At 42.2% G+C, this 20,651-nt stretch overlaps 1 protein-coding gene across 4 annotated transcripts in view; it reads left to right on the forward strand.

The window, feature by feature from the left end:
• The window catches only part of FYB2 (FYN binding protein 2), a 130,779-nt gene that overhangs the window by 36,171 nt on the left and 73,957 nt on the right, over positions 1 to 20,651 (forward strand). For 3 of the 4 annotated variants that reach the window (XM_048220448.2, XM_048220449.2, XM_048220450.2), the window contains exon 4: positions 922 to 955. In XM_048220448.2, the coding sequence (XP_048076405.1) occupies positions 922 to 955 (34 nt within the window). The remainder of the gene's footprint in view (positions 1 to 921; positions 956 to 20,651) is intronic. The other variant, XM_048220445.2, reaches the window with a different exon arrangement.

Consider the following 20,651-nt stretch of genomic DNA (forward strand, 5'->3'; position numbering starts at 1 on the left):
TTTAAAATTTTGTTCATGGATCTGAAGGACTCTCGATCTCTAGTATTTTTAAGCCCAAGCCCCTTGGACACTGCCGCGCTTTTCAGTTTTTGCTTAGACACTATTCATTCCTTGCGGGTAATTAAACTGAAGAAGCCTGAGAAGTTTGAAACAAAGTTAATAAAGTTCTTTGCCTGGTTTACAAAAAAAAAAAGGCAAAGAAAAAGAAAGAGCTCTCTTATTAGTATACTTTAATAATAATTTGGCCACCTCCATAACCGAGAGGGCTAAGTATGATTTTTGTGAACTTTAAATAATTCAGACGTCAAACCTTCTCTCGGAGAGCGAAGAAGGTTGTCAGAGAATGTGGAACAATGCACCAAGTCTTCCGTAATAACATGGCCTTCGTAAATCCCAGTTCCCCCACTCCCAGCGATTTTAGTTTAGGCACGTTCCGCACTGAGCCTCATTATCCTTATCTGTAAAACGGGGATAAGTAACCCTCATCTCACGGGATTTTTGTGAGGATAAATGAGATGAGTCACGGAAAGGGTTTAAACAATGCCCCGAACTAAGCACTCAATAAAGGCACCGTTATCTTTATCGTAAGCTTGTGTCGGGCAGCTACGCTCTGCCCTGGGCCCTGTGATGGACACAAGAATTAAAGAGAGAACCCCCCCACACAAGTTCTGGGCTCCAGAAGGTCAACGTCTATCCCGAAAGATCAAGATCGTATCTGTAAAGCAGCACCATATAGTGTGGCAAGCGCAGAACCGCAGGACGGAGGGTCCCCTGGGTGTGTGTGGGGGGGGGGGGGGGGTGAGGCTTGGGGCATCAGTGAGTTGCCGCTCATTTTGTCTCTGGGGTCAGGGCAATGCACAAAGTTCACATTCATCAGGCTGCCGCCTACGCCCCTTTTCACTCTGCCTCTTGCTCTTGCAGCAGCTGTGGAAGACGGCGGCCTGCCTCCGGAGAGGTGAGTGCCTGTTTCTTAACTGTGGGGGAGCGTAGCGCGGGGAGCTCTGACAGGCCGCTTAGCCAGCCCAAGAGCAGGCAAAAAGCACCAGCCAGGTGTCTGCATATCTCAGAAGGGTTGCAGGAAGAACAGATTTACAAGCAACAAACTGCAACTTTTGTTTTAGAGGCGAGATTAAATAAACTGCATTGAACTGCTGCGCTGACATTAAGTTGCAAAGATGGTCCTCGGAGGTACTTTTATTTATTATACAGCTGGGTTCGGTAAATTGAAACATCAACTTCCATAGTAATAAATCGAATTAGAGGCTACAGAATGCTGTGGGCAGCTGGTGTGATGTTAGGACTTGGTAATGGGACAAAGGACCTTCTGTTTTTGCTGTACTTATTCTGAGCATTTTGCCGCAGAAGTGTCAGTTCGTTAATTCACTCAACCAAATACTATCTGTTGAGCCTTTTGATGTCTCATGCATTGAACTGGTTACTCGATGCGTATTTTCTCACTTCCTTTCCTCAAGGCTACAAAATTGCTGCTGCTGTCCTTTTATAGCTAAAGACACTTGGGCTCAGAAAGGCTGGCCACTTGCAGAACCATGATTCCAACCCATGTATCCCCAAACTATTTTTTCTGTTGAATACAATGGAAATATAAGATTGTGTGAATTTGAGGTATACAAGGTGTTAGTTACATACATTTATAGATTGCAGTGTAATTACTACAGTAGAGTCAGCTAACACCTTTATCACTCCACATAATTCTCATTTCTTGTTTGTGTTGAGAATAGTTAAGATCTAATCTCTTAGCAATTTTAAAATTTATAATACATTATATATATATATATTTACCATAATCATTCTCTGTACATTAGATCTCCAGAACTTACTTATCTTCTAGTTGTAAGTTTGTGCCCTTAAACAACATTTCCCCAATGCACCCACCCCTCAGCCCCTCGTAACTACGATTTACTCTGTTTTTACAAGGTTTGGTTTTTTAGATTTCATGTATAAGTGATACCATGTAGTAATTGTTTTCCTCTGTCTGACTCATCTCACTTAGCGTAATGCTACCAAGTTCAGCATGTTGTCCCAGGTGGCAGGATTTTCTTCTTTCTTGTAGCTAAATAACATTCTATTGTATATATACTTTGCATCTTCTTTATCCAGCCATCTGTTGATGGATGCTTGGGTCGTTTCCGTATCTTGGCTGTTGTGAATAATGCTGCAGTGTTAGCATGAGGGTAGCAGTCATTCTTCGAGATGCCAATTTCATTTTCTTTGGAGGCATACCCAGGAGTGCTGGATCGCATGGCATTCAATTCTTAATTGAACCTCTTTTTTTTTTAATTTTTAATTATTTTTTTAATTTTTATTTATTTTTTGATGTAAAGTTCGATGATTCATCAGTTGCGTATAACACCCGGTGCACCATGCAATACGTGCCCTCCTTACTACCCATCACCAGCCTATCCCATTCCCCCACCCACCTCCCCTCTGAAGCCCTCAGTTTGTTTCTCAGAGTCCACAGTCTCTCACGCTTCATTCCCCCTTTTGATTACCCCCCCCTTTCTTTATCCCTTTCTTCCCCTACCAATCATCCTAGTTCTTATGTTCCATAGATGAGAGAAATCATATCATAGTTGTCTTTCTCTGCTTGACTTATGAACCTCTATACTCTTTTCCGTAATGGCTGTACTAACAGGAATGCCCAAAGTGTTTTAATTTTGTCACATCACCTCCCTCACAAAGATGTTCCTTTTCTCAAGAAGGTCGGCCTTAGAAGAAGTTAGCATAACAACAAATAATCATAGTATTTACTATATGTTTATAATAGTAGAGTGTGTTAAGTTTTCTAATAGAGGAAAGTACAAGATTTAGAGGTTGCACAAATACGGGAGGGATCACCTCTCCTTGGGAGGGCCCGTGAAGTCTTGATAGAAAATATATCCACTATGTTTTGCTACAATCATACTACATAATAAGCAACAAAATGTCAGTAGCGCACGGCAGGAGTGTGGGTTCTGCTGCTCTGGGCTGAGCTCCGCCGTACTGCTAGTATGTTGCAGACTACCTCGGCAGTTGCTGATTTGGACCAGAGGTACTCGTGTAGGGGGTCAGCCTGCAGCCGCTGATCCAGGATTGCCGCGGCCGGCATGAGTGGGGCAACCTGACGTCGCACCAGCTGTCTCACCCTGCAGCAAGTCAGCCGAGGAACGAGCGACAGCCACAGTGACAAGCAAGACCATCCCCATTGCACAAACACTTTTTCAACTGTGCTGTAACACATTTGCTAACATCCTGTTGGTCAGAGTAAGTCACTGGCCCAGCTGCAGAGTGGGAGGATGCCAAAACTTGACCTCAAAAAGGGCAGGGATCCGGAAAGGAAACCTTTGCAGTGAGTACTAAGGATAGACATGCACTGGGTAACACGGGCAGCGGTGCTGAGTCAGAGGCAGGAGGTGTAAGGAAGCCGGTCTCAAGGGCGAAAATTAGAAGTAGGTAAATAGACTTGGTGTGGAAAGGGTGGTGTGAATGGAGAAAATGCTATTGTGGAGGAAGACAGGAACCAAATCTTGGAGGTTCTTGTCTGCCAAGGACTAGATGAAATAATCTAGTTCCCCAAGGAACTGACCATGTGGTGTTGGGCATGGTTCACGTGTCCCAGGAACTCCTAGTTTAGTTGCCCGTTTAGAAGAGTTAAATGACAGCACGGGGCGGGTCAGGGAAGACACATTCTATGTGCATTTATGTGAAAGAGAACAAACAACTTAGACAACTAAGGCAATGATTTTCAGTGTTTACTCAATGAACATGGGCCCCAGGGTGGCAATTTGAGGGGGAATGTAATTCTGTGCTCTGAGCCAGTCTTGGTTCCTTCGGGACTCTCATTCTGTGAGCATCTCAGCATGACTATGCGTGTGCTGTGACTGTAGTGTATGACTAGATAGGTGTCCTTCCTACAGTTTGGCTCTGAACTAAGCAGACTTCTTCTCCGGCAATCAAAGACAGCAGTCTGTTTCCACATGGAGGACAAACTTGCCTGATGGGCAAGTATTGGGGAAACAGTGGCGAGTCTCTAATGGGACAGCTTCTTCCTAAGGGATTTGGAAGGGCAGGTGGATTGTTGTGTCCTTTCACACTGACTTTATTTTTTTTAATGTTTTTTATTATGTTAGTCACCATACAGTACATCCCTGGTTTCTGATGTAAAGTTTGATGATTCATTAGTTGCGTATAACACCCAGTGCACCATGCAATACGTGCCCTCCTTACTACCCATCACCAGCCTATCCCATTCCCCCACCCCCCTCCCCTCTGAGGCCCTCAGTTTGTTTCTCAGAGTCCATAGTCTCTCATGCTTCATTCCCCCTTCTGATTACCCCCCTTCTTTATCCCTTTCTTCCCCTACCGATCTTCCTAGTTCTTATGTTCCATAGATGAGAGAAATCATATGATAATTGTCTTTCTCTGCTTGACTTATTTCACTTAGCATTACCTCCTCCAGTCCTGTCCATGTTGCAGCAAATGTTGAGAAATCATTCTTTTTGATGGCTGAGTAATATTCCATTGTATATATGGACCACAACTTCTTAATCCAGTCATCTGTTGAAGGGCATCTCGGCTCCTTCCATGATTTAGCTATTGTGGATAATGCTGCTATGAACATTGGGGTGCATATGGCCCTTCTCTTCCCTATGTCTGTATCGTTGGGGTAAACACCCAGTAGTGCAATGGCTGGGTCATAGGGTAGCTCAATTTTTAACTTTTTAAGGGACCTCCACACTGTTTTCCAGAGTGGCTGTACCAACTTGCATTCCCACCAACAATGTAGGACCTAACCATCATCAGGGGCGCCCAGGTGGCGCAGTCGTTAAGCGTCTGCCTTCGGCTCAGAGCATGATCCCGGCGTTCTGGGATCAAGCCCTGCATCAGGCTCCTCCGCTAGGAGCCTACTTCTTCCTCTTCCACTCCCCCTGCTTGTGTTCCCTCTCTCGCTGGCTGTCTCTGTCAAATAAATAAATAAAATCTTCAAAAAAAAAAAAAAAAACAAAAGAACCTAACCATCATCAGAAATGAGGTTCGTTGTACATCAGTTATGATACAGGCCATAATGTTGTAAGAGTACAAAGCCAAACAGGCAAAGAAGGATCTGGGATACTTAGGGGCAGCTTCATGGAGGAGGAAAGATCTTCAGATGTCTCCTGCATGATGCGTCAGAATTAGATAGGTTTACTTATTTGTTCCCTTTTGTGAGACTGTATGGTAGGTGAGGGCAGGGCATTGTTCCCAGAAATGACCACGTTCCTGACTTATCATTGGCTAATGGATGATGGACAGACCAACAGTTGTTCAGTATAGAGTTAGAACACGACTGAAAACAAGGCAGGAGTAATAAAGCGGAGGAGAAACAGACGCAAAGTATTCTGATGTGGAAGAATAGGAGAGGAGGTTGGATCCTGATGTTAGTTGGGTGCCGTGCTGAGAGTTAGGACCGCACTTGCCGTGATGAGTTAGTCCTAACAAGTAAATGCCATGATTCTGAGCAGCCATAGATACAACTTCCATGGAAACCGGCGCTTGTTTGGAAAGAACATCTCCCGTGTTCATGGTATTAATCTTCAGTGCAGATATTAGATTAGAAAGAGAATACATTGGGTCTCATTACTGGAAGGGGACCCGGCCATTATTAACAAGTCTGGGGTTTTTCATCTGAGCCCTACCACTTAACGCCTGCATAACAGCCTTCACCTCTGCAAACCTTAGTTTCTACATACGTAAAATGGGAGGCTGAGCAGACCGAACGCTTACAGTCGTGGTGATGTGAAATGCAAAATGATCGCACAGTGTTGAGTGCAGTACAGAGCGTCTAAAGAGTGTTCCAGAACGCTTGCTTAGCCTTTGTATAACCGCCTCCGAAGGCAGGAGTCCATGCTCAGAGCCTTGATCTCTTCAAAAATCCTTTGAGGAGGATCTAGTTCCCTGAAGAATAAGAGATGCGGTCGGACCCTACAGGTAATTAGGTGCCGTGCTGAGGAGTTGGGACTGTAGCCAGCAGTGATGAGGTAGCTTAAGCAAGTAATGTGTTTTCCTTGTTGGGGCAGATTTTATTCATTGAACATATATTTTTTTATTTAAATTCAATTAACCAACATGTAGCATATCACCAGTTTCAGATGTAGTGTCTAACAATTCATCAGTGTGCTTTCCGCATGGATTTATTGACTGTCTACCATATGCCAAGCCCTCTCACATACATTGAGAATATAGCAGGGTACAGAGTAGACAAAGGATCTTACATGCCTGTACACATATGTGCACACACACATTTGTTTATTCAAAAGTCCAAGCTGAGCTGGGACCAAAGCCCCCAGACTCCCAGCCATCTGTCCAAGATCTGCTCGTTGGTAGAGTAGACAGGGTCTTTACTCCTCCCTTACCTGACAGTTCTTAAAACATCTAAGGGCTACAGCCTGTTAAATAAAACTTTCATCATTTTCAGCCATTATTCCCAAAAGAGGAGTCTATGTTTTAGCTGTATTTTTATGGATATGTTTTTAATCATCTTGTTAGAAACTCAGTTCATGTACAGTAGCCACTTTCACTTTTGTTTTTTTTCTTTCTCTTTCACTTTTGAACCTCTTCACATCCTGTATTAAATATGAGAAGCAGCATTGGGTCCTGCAACCAGCACAGGTCTGGAGTCAGATTCGCATAGAGTCAGACCCCTCCTCTACACCTATGACCGCTTAGGTCTTGGATACACACATCTGTGAAGTGGACACAACAGTACTTCATTGATTGTCATGAAGACTAAATGAGATAAAGTGCATAAAGCATGGAGTGTAGAGAAGATGCTCAGTGAGTCTTGGTGTCCTCGACCCCTGGCCTCTCCATCCCTCGTTACCTCTGGAATAAATATCTCAGTAGTTCCCAACAGTGAAACGACGCTTCGGAGATTATTCTTTGTCATCACTCTTTCCTGCAAACCACGCTGGCTGGCATCCCTCTTGAATAAGCAGCCCCTATTCGTGTGAGCAAAGCAGGTTAGTCCCAGGGCAGCAAGTAGCGCAGGGTCTCTGTCCGTACTTAGCAGAGTCGGCTAGTATTTTATTCATTAGCTATAAATATGGCTTTTCTCCCATTAAGAAGTGTCAGAGGGTAGTCCTGACTCAGGAAATCTCCAACTCAGACACTAAGGAAGAGAGAGCCTGCTTATTTCAGGAGAGAAGATTCGTACAGTATAGTGTTTCTCGGACGAGGGCCCATGGGTGGGTCTCAGGAGTCCGCCATTTTCTCTCCTGAAGTTTTTAATTTTATGTTTCATCTTAATGTTAGTCTTTAAAAGATAACATAAGCCTATTTTGAGTCTTCTGGATGATCTCTTTCAACCTAATATTTTGGAACATGCTTTTGTATTTGTGTTTTTGGTATTTTTACCCCCCGCCGAGTGAAAAACGCTAATGCCTCCTAGGGCTGGGCGGGTTATGTGACTCCGTCTGGAACCTGCGTTAGACCACAGAGAGGGCGGGATCCTGCGGGAATGGGAAGAGATGCCTTACCCAAGGCATTCAAGTAAAATATTGAGAGTAACAGAACAACACGACTGTGGTAAAGCAAAATAATCTTTATTCGAATGGTGCTAAGTGCTGTAAAGAAAATGTTTTAAAGTGCATTCAGATAGTAACTGGGGACGGAGGGTGTGGATAAAGGAAGTACAGGACGATCGGGAAAGGCCTGAGGTGGTAACATTTGGGCTGAGACCTACATGACGAGGACCCAGTCACAGAAGGTCTAGGACATGGACATCCCAGCAGAGGGAACGGCTACAGCAGGAAGGGTCAGTCTTGTATTGGGCACTGATGATGTGCCAGGGAGATCTGTGTCTGCACGTGGGGAGAACCAGAAAGGACGGGGGCAACCGCTACAGCACAGTGCGCTGGTGGGGTGGTGGTGGTCTTGAGAGCCGTGGAATTTAGATGCTGCTCTCTAAATACGCTGGGAAACCACAGGAATTCTAAACCAGGGAATGACATGAGCTGACATTTATTTTGTAAAGATCACTTTGGAGACTGCGTAAATAATAAACTTAGCGTGGAAACAGGTAGAAGCAGCTTCAGAAGCCATTGCCACGACAAAACAGTAACGATAAATACAGCAGTGGGCACTCCTATTGATGGTGTTCTAAGCACTCTAAGTGTGTGACTCCATTTATGACAATCCTAAGAGGCAGATGAGATCCAGTTTTCTAGATGAGGAGCCATGTCGCAAAGAGGTTTAATCACTTGACATGAACAAGGTGGTAGAAATAGAGATTTAAAAAAAAAAATGAAGGGGCTCAAGATATCTTTTGGAGGAAACGCAGCGATGGCGGGGTCAGCTGTGGAGAGTGGGACAGGAGGGCAAGAGAGCAGCATAAGCCCATTGCCAGGTGATTGGCTGTTGCCATCACTGTTGGCATCAGCACGTGTGCAGTGCTTGGCACATCATCAGTGCCCGATACAAGACCGACCCTTCCTGAAAGCTATTTGAGATTGGTTTTTACTTAGACAAAACAAGCACGTCCGTGTGCTTCTCTGCATGTAAGGCCAGAACCTCTCAGGACTGGTTTTTAAGTTGTTTGGAGCCACGGTGCTCTTTCGCGAAAGGCTGCATACAGGTAGTCAAGACTGGTATAGACCTGCTCTGATTGACCAACAGCAAAACAGGTTCCTCATGATGGTATCTGGGAGGTGAGTGCGGGCCCTCGCATCCCGTGTGCTAACCTGAATCCCTACGGGGCAAGAATGAAGACGGAACTTTTTAAGCCTGTGCCTTATGAAGTTTTAGACCTAGAATATTCAGGTGGCATCAGCTCAAGCCACTTCAATAAATTCTTATTATCCCTTTTTCATTGGGTTTCAGAAACCACAGGAAGGCCGCATCTGGTCTGTCCCTTCAAGAGCAGTGGTGGCAAGAACAGTACATTTATTTGGGGGTCTTCTTTCATATTTTCAAGGATTCTGTCTTTAAAAAGAAATTCACCTATAGATTCTATTTATTGAACACTTACCATAGACAAAGGCTTGTGCCCTATACTTAGTGTCTACTCTCTCATTGTAAAACTCGCAACCACAAGCACCCCACGCAGTTGGTGGTTAGCCAACCCTCGGACCATGGAGTCAGGTTAAGGGATCCAAGATGGTGCAGCCGGATCATCACCCTTGCAGAGTTCGACCTGGTCAGCAGGGCTCCAGAGCATCACCTGTCAGCCAGCACTGCAGGCTGCCTTCCTGAGGGTTCAGGTTGGACCTTCACCCCCAACAAAGGAGGGCAAGGGTTCACAGACTTATGGCCTGCCCTACAGATGAAACCTAGACATTCGCCAGGCAGGTGTTCTTGAATACCTCTCCTGTCTTAGGATTTCTTTTTCTGTCGCAGAAAGATCTGTGTGAGGGAGCCTGGCCAGAGTGGAGCTAAAGTATCAAAGTGTTGGGATCTGAGTCTCACCTTTTCTCTTTAGTGGCATTCAAATGACAAGCCGGGAAAAATTCACGACTTAGGAAGAAATCAGGCAATAAAGTTGCAGACTTGGAGCCTTTTTTTGTACATTGGTTTCTTCGGAAAGGTTGAATGGAAACTCATCTTTGAATAGGCTCTGTGCTGGGCATTGCTTAGCCCTTTACATCTGTTAGACTCCTGTTAGCCCCATGATCATCTTAGGGGGCAAAATTTAATATTCCCATTTTGAAGATGAGAAACCAAGGGCTCAGAGATGTTTCATGACTTGCCCTAAAGTATAAGATAATGCAGAGCTAACCTGGGAGGTAAACTCAGGACTGGATAGTTATAAGGGTTTTCAACTATACTATCCTGTCTCAGAATTTTCCCAACATGAGCGATCTTTGGAGGTTATCTGTTAGGTTCTAAATTCCATGATTGTCTTTCTTACCTTTCTCACCACCAGGAATTACACATGCAAGTAGTAATTATTTAATGACTAAGTGATGGACAGGTTGAGTGACAGATTGAGGGAGAAGGATAGACAGATAAAATGATACCACCTTCCATAAACTTTTCTATAAAGAAAGCGTTCCTAGGCTCTGTCCTCTGTACGTTTCGCCTTGATCTGCATGTCCAGTACCTGGTCCTTCTAATATTAAAGCTAAATAATTAGGACAATCAGAGTCCTTGTTTGCCCTTGTGTATCACGGAAGAGCTCTTGCCATGTGAAGACACAGACTGTCACGAAAGCTTCTCTGTCCTCTTCTTTTTAGTCTAGCATTCAGCTCCAAGCAACACTGCCAAGAAGCTTGTCCTGCCATCCTGGAAGGCACTTCTTTCATCCCCCATTTGATCGTTATTTAATCAAACTAATCATTGAGCACTTTGCCTCCATTTTACATTTAGAATAAAATCCAGAAACCCAAACTCCTTACCCCTACGTGTTCTAGCTACTCTGTACTCTCTCTTGTTCACTGTCTGCGGCCCCCTGACTGGATTATGGCCTTTCCTCAAACAGAGCAAACACGTTCTTACCAAGTACAAATGTTTGCTTCCTCCTGTGTGCGGAGTGATCTCCTCCCAGGTCTTTAGCTGATGGCTCACTTTCATCATGCGGGATTCGTTCAGTCTGTCGGTTAGTCAAGGAATGTTTATTGAGCCCCAGCTATGTGCGGACGAGGTTCTAGATGCTGATAATGCAACAGAAAACAAAACAAGTCTCTGCCCTGGTGAGTATACATTTTAGTTGGGAAGAAGGACAGAGAAGCGAATAATAAAATGTAAGGCGATATAAATGCTTCCATGTCCACTTCCCCAACCTCACCTGTGTCTCCTGCCCCAAGGTACCATCTGGTCCGTGCAGAGGCCTGCTTAGTTCTTCTGTCAGTACTTACTAATGCTTCAAATAATAATTATTCTGGCTTATTTTCTTTGTTATTCTACACCATGAGAGTCTTGAGTTCAGGGACCTTGGCTATTATTTGCTTTTATATTCTAGAACAGTGCTTGGCACGGAGGAGGAGCTCAGTGAAAATGTTCACGATGAGACATCATCTGTCTGTCTGTCTGTAGGAGTTTTCAGTATCACTGTGAACATCAGAGGAGGATCCAGACAATCGGGAGCCTATAATGTGCCAGGCGTTGTATTTGTTATGGGGGACCCAGCAGTGAGTGGTCTACAAGATCGCAGAGCAAAAGAGAAAAAATTAAAGTAATAAAAAGTAATGAAATGATTTAAAGAGGAGGACAACTACTAAGAATGGTATAAAGCAAAAGGTTATATAGATAGAGCTGGTGGGGAAGAGGGCTATTTGGAAAAGGAAGTAGTAGGACTTTCTTGGAGGCAACCTGCAAGGGGAGACCTGATGGTTGAGAGAGAGCTGGCCATCCAGAGGCATTACAGGTGGCGGGAAGAGCCTTTGCAAGGTCCTCGAGGTGGGGGAGAGAGTGACATCCTTGCAAGACAGGGAGGAGGCCAGTGCAGTCAGTGTCATGGGGGAGGAGGAGAATCGTTGGACAGGAGTTTGGAGAGGTAGCTGGAAGGGAGATAATAAAGGGGAAGCACTTGATGGTTTTGTCGATGTTGCTGATTTCATTAAGAATCATAGGAAAGGGGCGCCTGGGTGGCTCAGTCGTTTAAGCGCCCGACTCTTGATTTCAGCTCAGGTCTTGATCTCAGGGTCATGAGATGGAGTCCTGCACTGGGCTCCATGCTGGGTGTGGAGCCTGCTAATTGAAAAGAAAAGAGAATCCTAGGAAGCCTCAGAAGAGTCTTAAGCAGGATTGTGACAAGGTTCAAATCCTCTTTTTAAAAGATCATGTTGACCGCTTTATAGAGAATAGATTATAGAAGGAGCAAAGAGAATGACACTTAATTTGTATTTTAAAGAAAAGGTCAGAGTTTGTGAAGAGGCCCTTGGTGGTAAGGATCTGACAAGCAGAAGAGCCACATATAGGGAGACATGGCGGCAGGAAGCATCCTGGTGTGTTCCGGAACCGTAATCTGCCATGTTTAGAATGGATAGCAGCAGGGTGTGTGGGGGGCAGTGTAGCACGGACTAGTTCATTAAGTGTTGGCTGAATTATAGTATGGACTTAGAAGGTACTTTGTATACTAACTGTATATGATTATGGGATTGTCTACAGCCTGTTTCTGCTATTTCCCAGATTCTTGGGCGTTCCTCGCCTTCCTGTCTAAATTATCAATTCTTTGAAAGCCGGGAGAGGATCTACCACCTCTTACCAGCTGCGTAATTGAAGTTTGCTTAAATGGAATGCTTTTGCGACACTTGAAAATTAGAAGATCCAGGGAATACGTTGTAAAGGGTTAAGAGCATAGACTGCGGGTCAGATGACCTCAGATTCCTATTTCAAGCTCTACACACGAGCTGTGTGATCTTAGAAAAGTAATTTAATATCTCTGGGCCTCCCATTTCCTCACATGGGAGATGGTGAAATCAATAAATCCCACCTCCTAGGGTTGCTGTGAGGATTGAGATGAATATCTGTAATTCTGCAGAGTGCCTGGCAGTGTTGTCAACATTTGATAAATGGCGGCCCTCTGTGGTTCGTTGGTAGGAGCGGGGTTTGTCTGTAACGAGGTCTGGTGCTCTAGGCAGGCGGGAGGCAGCAGGCAGGGCTCCTGCTTAAAGCCTGCTCTAGCTCCGAGGGTGACCTGCTCTCCTCTTCTGTGAAACAGAGGGGGTTGGATATTATGGGCACCTCAAAGAGACACCCTACAATTTGAAATGCAGATATTTTACAAGTTGACCTTACTGATGAAAATGAGGGTTTAAGGTTATTTTGTTTTAGGCTGCAGAAGTTGCCAGTGGTTAAGCAAGAAGCTGCTTTAGCAGTCAGAGTGCTTTCAGCAAATCACGCGTCAGGGGCGCCTGGTGGCTCAGTTGGTTGGGCGGCCAACTCTTGATTCAGCTCAGGGTTGTGAGATCGAGCCCCGCCTCAGGCGCTGTGCTCAGCGGGGAGTCAGCTCCAGGATTCTCTTTCTCTTCCTCTCCATCTGCCCCTCCCCCTGCTTGTGTGTGCTCACTCACTCTCTCTCTAAAATAAATTTTTTTAAAAAAGGGAAAGAAATAACATTTAATTTGCACACCCTGTGGCCAGTCAAGTTAACACGTAAAATTAATCATCACAGTCAACATAGTTTTGTGGCCCTTTATAGGAAGAACGGGGTTGTATAATCATGGATTAAAAACAAAGAAATACCTAGTGCCCAGAGTGATGTTGGAGGCATCGTGTTTGTTGTTTGTTGCGGTGGTTGTTGAAATCAAAGAATTAGTAAGGTCGGGAAACACATACTAGTAAGGTTGAGCTTACACACACACACACACACACACACACACACGCATATGCATATGCATATATATGTATCTATGTATAGACACACATGTATGTATACACATTTAAACCACAGATACCATATACAGAGACATATATGCACAAGCGTGTGTGTGTGTGTGTGTGTTCTGTTGAAATGAAGGAAGCGGTCGAGGTGGTGGCAGGAGTGTGGAGTAGCAGAAGTAGTAGAAGAGGAAATGTAGAAGACAGAGTTTCAATAGCTTGTGAAAGGAGAGTGTCCTTGGAAATGTATCGTGTATTTCTGGGACCCTGGCACAAATGCATTCCGAGATCCGTTGTAGCATCTAGACATAGTCTTTTTTAAAAGTCTCATCACCAATCACTCCACTCAGGAGGAGGAGCTCTTAAGGCGAAGCCCTGTGGGAAGAGTAGTCTTACCAAAAGTTATTTATTGGAGATGGAACTTGCCCAGTTTGGGACATTGGGGAATTGAGAAATCAGATGGTCTTGTACTTGCTCGTCACCAGGCGCCTGTGGAATGTCACACAGAGCCACTCCTGGCTAAGCTACTCCTGTTCTTATCTCCAAAATGAGTGGCCCACTGAAATGAGAAGTAAAAGAAGCTAGGTTTCCAACTTCACTCCACCTCCCTAATAAAATAAATACAGAAGTACAGCTAACAGGTTTTGCTGTTCAAGTCTGTTTTTGCACCTAATGTAAGCTCTTCTTTAGATTTTCCAGAGCCTTCTGGCCATGAAAATTTTCAACTTACCCTGCTGTCATGTGGCACAGGAGAAGATGAGAGAGAATACGTACTTGTCGGGCATTGACCGCATGTTAACTGAGTTATTCCTACACTAAACGGCCAGGTGAGCCGATGCAGAAATTAAGGCTCTGGGATCTTTTTTTTTTTTTTTAAGATTTTATTTATTTATTCAACAGAGATAGAGACAGCGAGAGAGGGAACACAAGCAGGGGGAGTGGGAGAGGAAGAAGCAGGCTCCTAGCAGAAGAGCCTGATGTGGGGCTCGATCCCATAACGCCGGGATCACGCCCTGAGCCGAAGGCAGACGCTCAACCGCTGTGCCACCCAGGCACCCCAAGGCTCTGGGATCTTAAATGACTACCCGAGACCCACACAGCCAGCAAGAGGTGGATGTGACGAATCTAAGTACAGCCCCTAACACATGGCAAACCCTCAACAATTGTAGCCAGTACGTGACGGACCGTTTCACTGGTCGACCAAGTGAACAGGTGTTAGAATGAGCTGTGGAAGCCACTTCTCTAGAAAGTACAGCCTCACACGGAGGTTGACTAAATTATTTTCCAAAAGACGGCTGTGGTCTAGGGGTTGACATGGCAAGTGGAACAACCATTAGAGGAGGTGACGAGTCCACGATTCAGAGATGCCACTGTTCAAAAACTGATTTTGAAGATAGAATTCCAATAATTCAGCACAATTAGAACATTTCTTTTGTGAATCATCTGTGACACTAATCCCGCATTTACAGAGCTGTTGTTTCTTCTTGAACATACATGATGTTGACGATATCATTAAGAAACAATGTAATACTTAAGTTATTAGACGTTTTCTATGAGAAAGTCAGAAAAGAGAGAAAGTTGCTGCTATGTCAGTAATAAAAAGAACTTTCCAAAATGCAAACTTCGAAAAAAAACTTTTTCACTTGGGTATAATTGACATATAATATCATTTTCAGGTGTACATCATAATGATTCATTATTTGTGTATATATTGTAAAATGGTCACAATAAGTTTATTAATGTCTGTCACCATACATAGTCACAATTATTTTCTTGTGATGAGATCTTCTAAGCTCTATTAGCAGCTCTCAGATATGCAATGCGTATTATTTACTGTAGTCACCATGACGTACGTTATATCCCCACGATTTATTTTATAACTGGAAGTATGTACCTTTGACCATCACCTTCACCCATTTCCCCAAACTCCACCCCACACCTTTGTCTGCCATCATTCTGTTGTTCTCTGTGTCTGAGTTCGGAGCTCGTTTGCTTTCTTTCCTTTTCTTTCTTTCTTTTCTTTAGATGACATGTATAAGTGAGATCATATGGTATCTGCCTTTCTCTGTCTGCATATTTCACTTAGCATAACGCTCTCAAGGTCCATCCATGTTGTCACAAATGGCAGGAGTTCTTTTTCTTATGGCTGGATGTGTGTGTGTGTGTATTCGTTGTATATGTGTACCACATTTCCTTAACCACCCATCAGTGGACGTTTAGATGCTTCCCTATCTTTGCTATTGTAAATAATGGTACGATGAGCACGAGGGTCCTTGTATATCTTTTTGAGTTAATGTTTTCGTGACCTTCACATAGAAACTCAGAAGTGGAATTGCTGGATCATACAGTTGTTCTGTTTTTAATTTATTGTGGAACCTCTGTTTTGTTTTCTATAACGACTGCACCAATTTACATTTTCATGTAACAGCTCACAAGGGTTCCCATATCGCATTAACATTGTTTATTTCTTGTCTTTTTGGTAATAGTCCTTCTGACAGTTATGAGGTGATATCTCATTGTGGTTTTGATTTGCATTTCCCTGATCAGGGATGTTAAGCATCTTTTTAAGTACCTACTGGCAATCTCTATGTCTTCTCTGGAAAAAAAAAAAAAGTCTATTCAGATATCCTGCCCATTTCTTAATGGGATTGTTTGGGGGGGGGTTGCTATTAAGTTGTAGAAGTTCTTATATATTTTGGATATTGACTCCTTATCATATATCTGATTTGTAAATATTCTCTCCCATTCAGTAGATTGCTTTTTTATTTTGTTCATGGTTTTCTTCACTGTGCAAAATTTATCTTTCCAGAGAATCAGCTCTTATATTCATTGATCTTTTCTGTTGTCTTTTCATTTCATTTCCTCTTCGGTCTTTGTAATTTCCTTCCTTCTACTAACTTTGAGCTTCATTTGTTCATGTTTTTCTGGTTCCTTGAGAGGTGATGTTAGGTTGTTCATCTGAGATTTTTCTCGTTTCTTGAGGTAGGCATTTATCTCTGTGAACTTTCCTCTTAGAACTGCTTTAGCTGCATCCCGTAACTTTGGGTTGTGTTTCCGTTTTCATTTCTCTCAAGGTATTTTTTGATTTCTCTCTTCGTCTCTGACCAGTAGCATGTTGTTTAATCTCTATAAAAATATATTTGTGAATTTTCCAATTTTCTTTTTGTAATTTCTAGTTTTATACCATTGTGATCAGAAACGATCCTTGATATGATTTCAATATTCTTTAATTTGTTAAGACTTGTTTTCTGACTTAGCATATGATCTATCCTGGAGAATGTTCTATTCACACTTGAGAAAAATATATATTCTGCTGCTTTTGAGTGGAACGTTCTTATATATCAGTTAAGTCCAGCTGGTGTAATGTGTCATTTAAGGCCAATATTTCCTTATTGATTTTCTGTTTGAATAATCTATCTGTTGGTAGAAGTGGGGTATTAAAGTCCCTTACTACTATTGTATTACTGTCTGTTTCTCCCTTTAGGTCTGTTAATATTTGCTTTATATATGTAGATGCTCCTATGTTGGGTACATAAATATTTACAAATGTTATATCCTCTTATTGGATTGGCCCCTTTATCATTACGTAGTGCTTTCTGTGTCTCTTATTATAATCTTTGTTTTATAGTCTATTTTGTCTGATGTAAATATAGCTATCCAGCTTTCTTTTGGTTTTCATTTGCATGGAGTATCTTTTTCCAACACTTCAGTTTCAGTCAGTGTGTCCTTAACTCTGAAGATCAGTCTCTTGTAGGTAGCGTGTAGGTGAGTGTTGTTTTCTCATTCATTCAGCCATTCCATGTCTTCTGATTAGAGAATTTTCCCCATTTACATTTAAGAAATTATTGATTAGTATTTGTTGCCATTTTGTTCATGGTTTTCTCAGTGTTCGATAGTTTCCCCTTTTCCTTTATCCTCCTCTTTCTCTCTCCCTTTGTGGTTTGAGGACTTTCGTTAGTGGTATGCTTAGATTTCTTGCTCATCTTTCGTGTATACACTGTAGGTTTTTGCTTTGTGGTTACCATGAGACTTACATATGACAATGTAGATTGATAACAGTCTATCTTAAGTTGATAAATTAAGTTCGAACACATTCTAAAGCTCCACATTTTTACTCTATCCCCATGTTTTATGTTTTTGATGTCACATCTTTCATCTTTTTTATGTTGTGTATCTTTTAATCATTGCAATTGTTATTACTCATTAATATTTATATTAATAATTATTTATACTAATAATTATAAAAATATTTATTTTTAACATTCATATTGGCTTTTTAAGTGATTAATCCACTGCCTTATTATATATTTACCTTTACCATATACTTTTATATATTTTCTTGTTACTAATTAGTGCCCTTTCTTTTCACATAAAGAAGTTCCTTTAACGTTTTTGGTAAGGTTGGTTAGGTGATGATGAACTCTTCTACCTTTTGCTGGTTTGGAAAATTCTATCTCCCCTTCAATTCCTAACATTTACTTTGCCAGGTAGAATATTCTTGGTTAAAGTTTTTTTTCTTCTAGCACTTTGTATAAATCATGCCATTCTCTTCTGGCCTACAGAGTTTCTACTGAAGAAATCTGATAGTTTTATGTGTGTTCACTTGTATGTAACAAGTTTTTTTTTCCTTCCTTCTTGCAGCATTCTCTTTATCTTTAATTTTCAACTTATTAATTATAATGTGTCTTGGTGTGAGTCTCCTTGGGTGTATTTCATTTGGAACCCTCTGGTCTTCCTAGATCTATATGTGGGTTTTTTTTTTTTCCGTCCGAGTTAGAGAAATTTTCAGTAATTATTTCTTTCTGACCCTTTCTCTCTTTTCTCCTGGGAGCCCTATAGTGTGAACATTAGTCAGCTTGATGTTGTCCTAGTAGTCCTTTAAGCTTTCATCACTTTTTTTTCATCCTTTTTTCTTTTTACTGCTCTGGGTGAGTTCCAGGGTCTTTGAGGTCACTGATCCTTTGTCCTGCTTCATCTACTCTGCTGTTGAACCCTTTACTATACTTCTCAGCTCAGTTATTGTATTCTCCAGCTTTGTGACTTCCATTTGGTACTATTTATATTTTCTCTTTGTTGACGTTCTTACTGTGTTCATCCATTCTTCTAAATTCAGTAAACATCTTTATGACCATTACTTTGAACTCTTCTTCTTCTGGTTTTTTTTTATTTGTTTGGTTGGTTGGTTTTTTGTTTTTTGTTTTTTTTTCTGCAAAACTGGTTTTATTTTGTTTGATTTCTACATTGAGCTGTAATTGACATATAACATACGAATTTCAGGTATACAGCCTAACGATTCACTATGTGTATATGCTGTGAAATGATCACAAGAAGTGTACTTAACATCCATCACCACACACAGTTACAAATGTTTTTCTTGTGATAAGAAATTTGAAGATCTACTGTCTTAGCAAATTTCTTTTTTTTTTCCAAGTCTAACTGGACTGTTACATTTATTTTTTTAATAATTTTTTATTATGTTATGTTAGTCACCATACAGTATATTCTTAGTTTTTGATGCAATGTTCCATGTTTTATTATTTGCATATAACACCCAGTGCACCATGCAATATGTGCCTTCCCTAATACCCATCACCGGCCTATCCCAATCCCCTACCCCCTCCCCTCTGAAGCCCTCAGTTTGTTTCCCAGAGTCCACAGTCTCTCATGGTTCATTCCCCCTTCTGTTTACCCCCCTTCATTCTTCCCTTCCTTCTCCTACTGATCTTCCTGATATTTCTTATGTTCCATAAATGAGTGAAACCATATGATAATTGTCTTTCTCTGCTTGAACTCTATTAGGTAGATTGTTTATCAATATTCCATTAAGGTTTTTTTCAATGGTTTTATCTTGTGAGGGTTTTTTTTTATTTGTTTGGAACACATTCCTCTGTTTCTTCATTTTGTTTGACTCTCTGTGTTGGTTTCTATATAGCAGATGAAACAGCCACCTCTCCCATTCTTGAAGGAGTGGACTCGTGTAGGAGATAAAACTTATCATTCAACCCTGCCCTAGATCTTGGTATTCTCAAACTTTTCTGATCGTCCAAGCAACCTATTTTTAATAGCTCCCAGTAGCGAGGCTATGCCAAGACCTGTCAGCGTCCTAAAAGAGAGGACCTCAGTCAGCACCCAGATTCAGGCTGATTAGGAGCCAGACCCTCTGGCAGCAGCTTTTAGATTATGCAAATATTCACAGTCTTGTGTGACTACAAACATAAGCCCCACTGGCTACCAGAACTGGGCAATCTGGAGATGTCCTCTAGGTGACAGAACAATCAGGGCTCCACATGAATGTATAAGCTCCTTTCTGGGAGATGCCTGTGACTAGTAGTGAGGCAGAGGGGAGAGTACAAAGACAGTGGCCACTGGCTTGTTCCCTGAGAGCCCCTCCATAGGCCACTAGATGTGTGGCACACCTGAAGCCTGACCCTTAGGCCAAAACTCCAGGATAAGCAAATGGGTCTCTTTAATAGAATGACTGGGGTTGTGTTTCAATCTGATGTTGATACAATGCCCTAGGGGTGGCAGCCTGCCAAGAACTCTCCAGTTGTTACAGTCCTGTGGGACACAGGAACATAAGCTTCCCAGCCACCAGAATCAGGTGATCCAGGGGGGCATTTTCTGGATAGCAGCCACAAAAACCATGGCAGTAGACTAAAAACCAGGGCATCAGATGTGTGTAAGAGCTCCCTTCTGAGAGATACTTGCACGCCTGGAGCACAGCTGAGGGAGAGCACGAAGATGGTACCCACCCTCCAAGGTCTCTGGAAGGGGTCACGGTCACTGTTAGATGTGTGTCAAAGCTTATTTTTTTAAATATTATAATTTCTGTCTTCCAACATGATAATATTACTAGCACACTTTATTGGAATGCCTGTGTGCAGAGAGCAAATATTTCATTCAATATCCACAATACACCCTTAAATTAGATTTTATTTTTACTATTTTATAGAGTAGGATACTGAGATTAAGGTATTTATTCAGTACTTTATAATTAGAAAGTAGAAGAGCTAAGATTCAAGTTTATATCTGTCTGACCTCAAGTTCCAAGTTGGTCTATAATTCTGTGCTGCCTCCCACTAATGTCTATAGTCCTGGAGACAGACTATAGACTGATATTTTAATAAATGTGGAAACAAAAAAATTGACACATAGATTTATTTAAATCATAGTTATTTCTTCCCTGCAATCCAAGTTCTTTATATTGACCCAGACTGTATTAAATCAAGGCACCTTTCAAATCTGGTTTTAATGGACCAACAAAAGGATAAAAGATATTCTCAGATAGCAAAAAAGGAGGTTTAAATACATGTACAATATCTTTTTTCATTTTTAACATTAATCCTGGGACTGCCCCTCTG

This window comes from Ursus arctos, unplaced genomic scaffold, assembly GCF_023065955.2.
Source record: "Ursus arctos isolate Adak ecotype North America unplaced genomic scaffold, UrsArc2.0 scaffold_12, whole genome shotgun sequence".
Lineage (NCBI taxonomy): Eukaryota > Metazoa > Chordata > Mammalia > Carnivora > Ursidae > Ursus > Ursus arctos.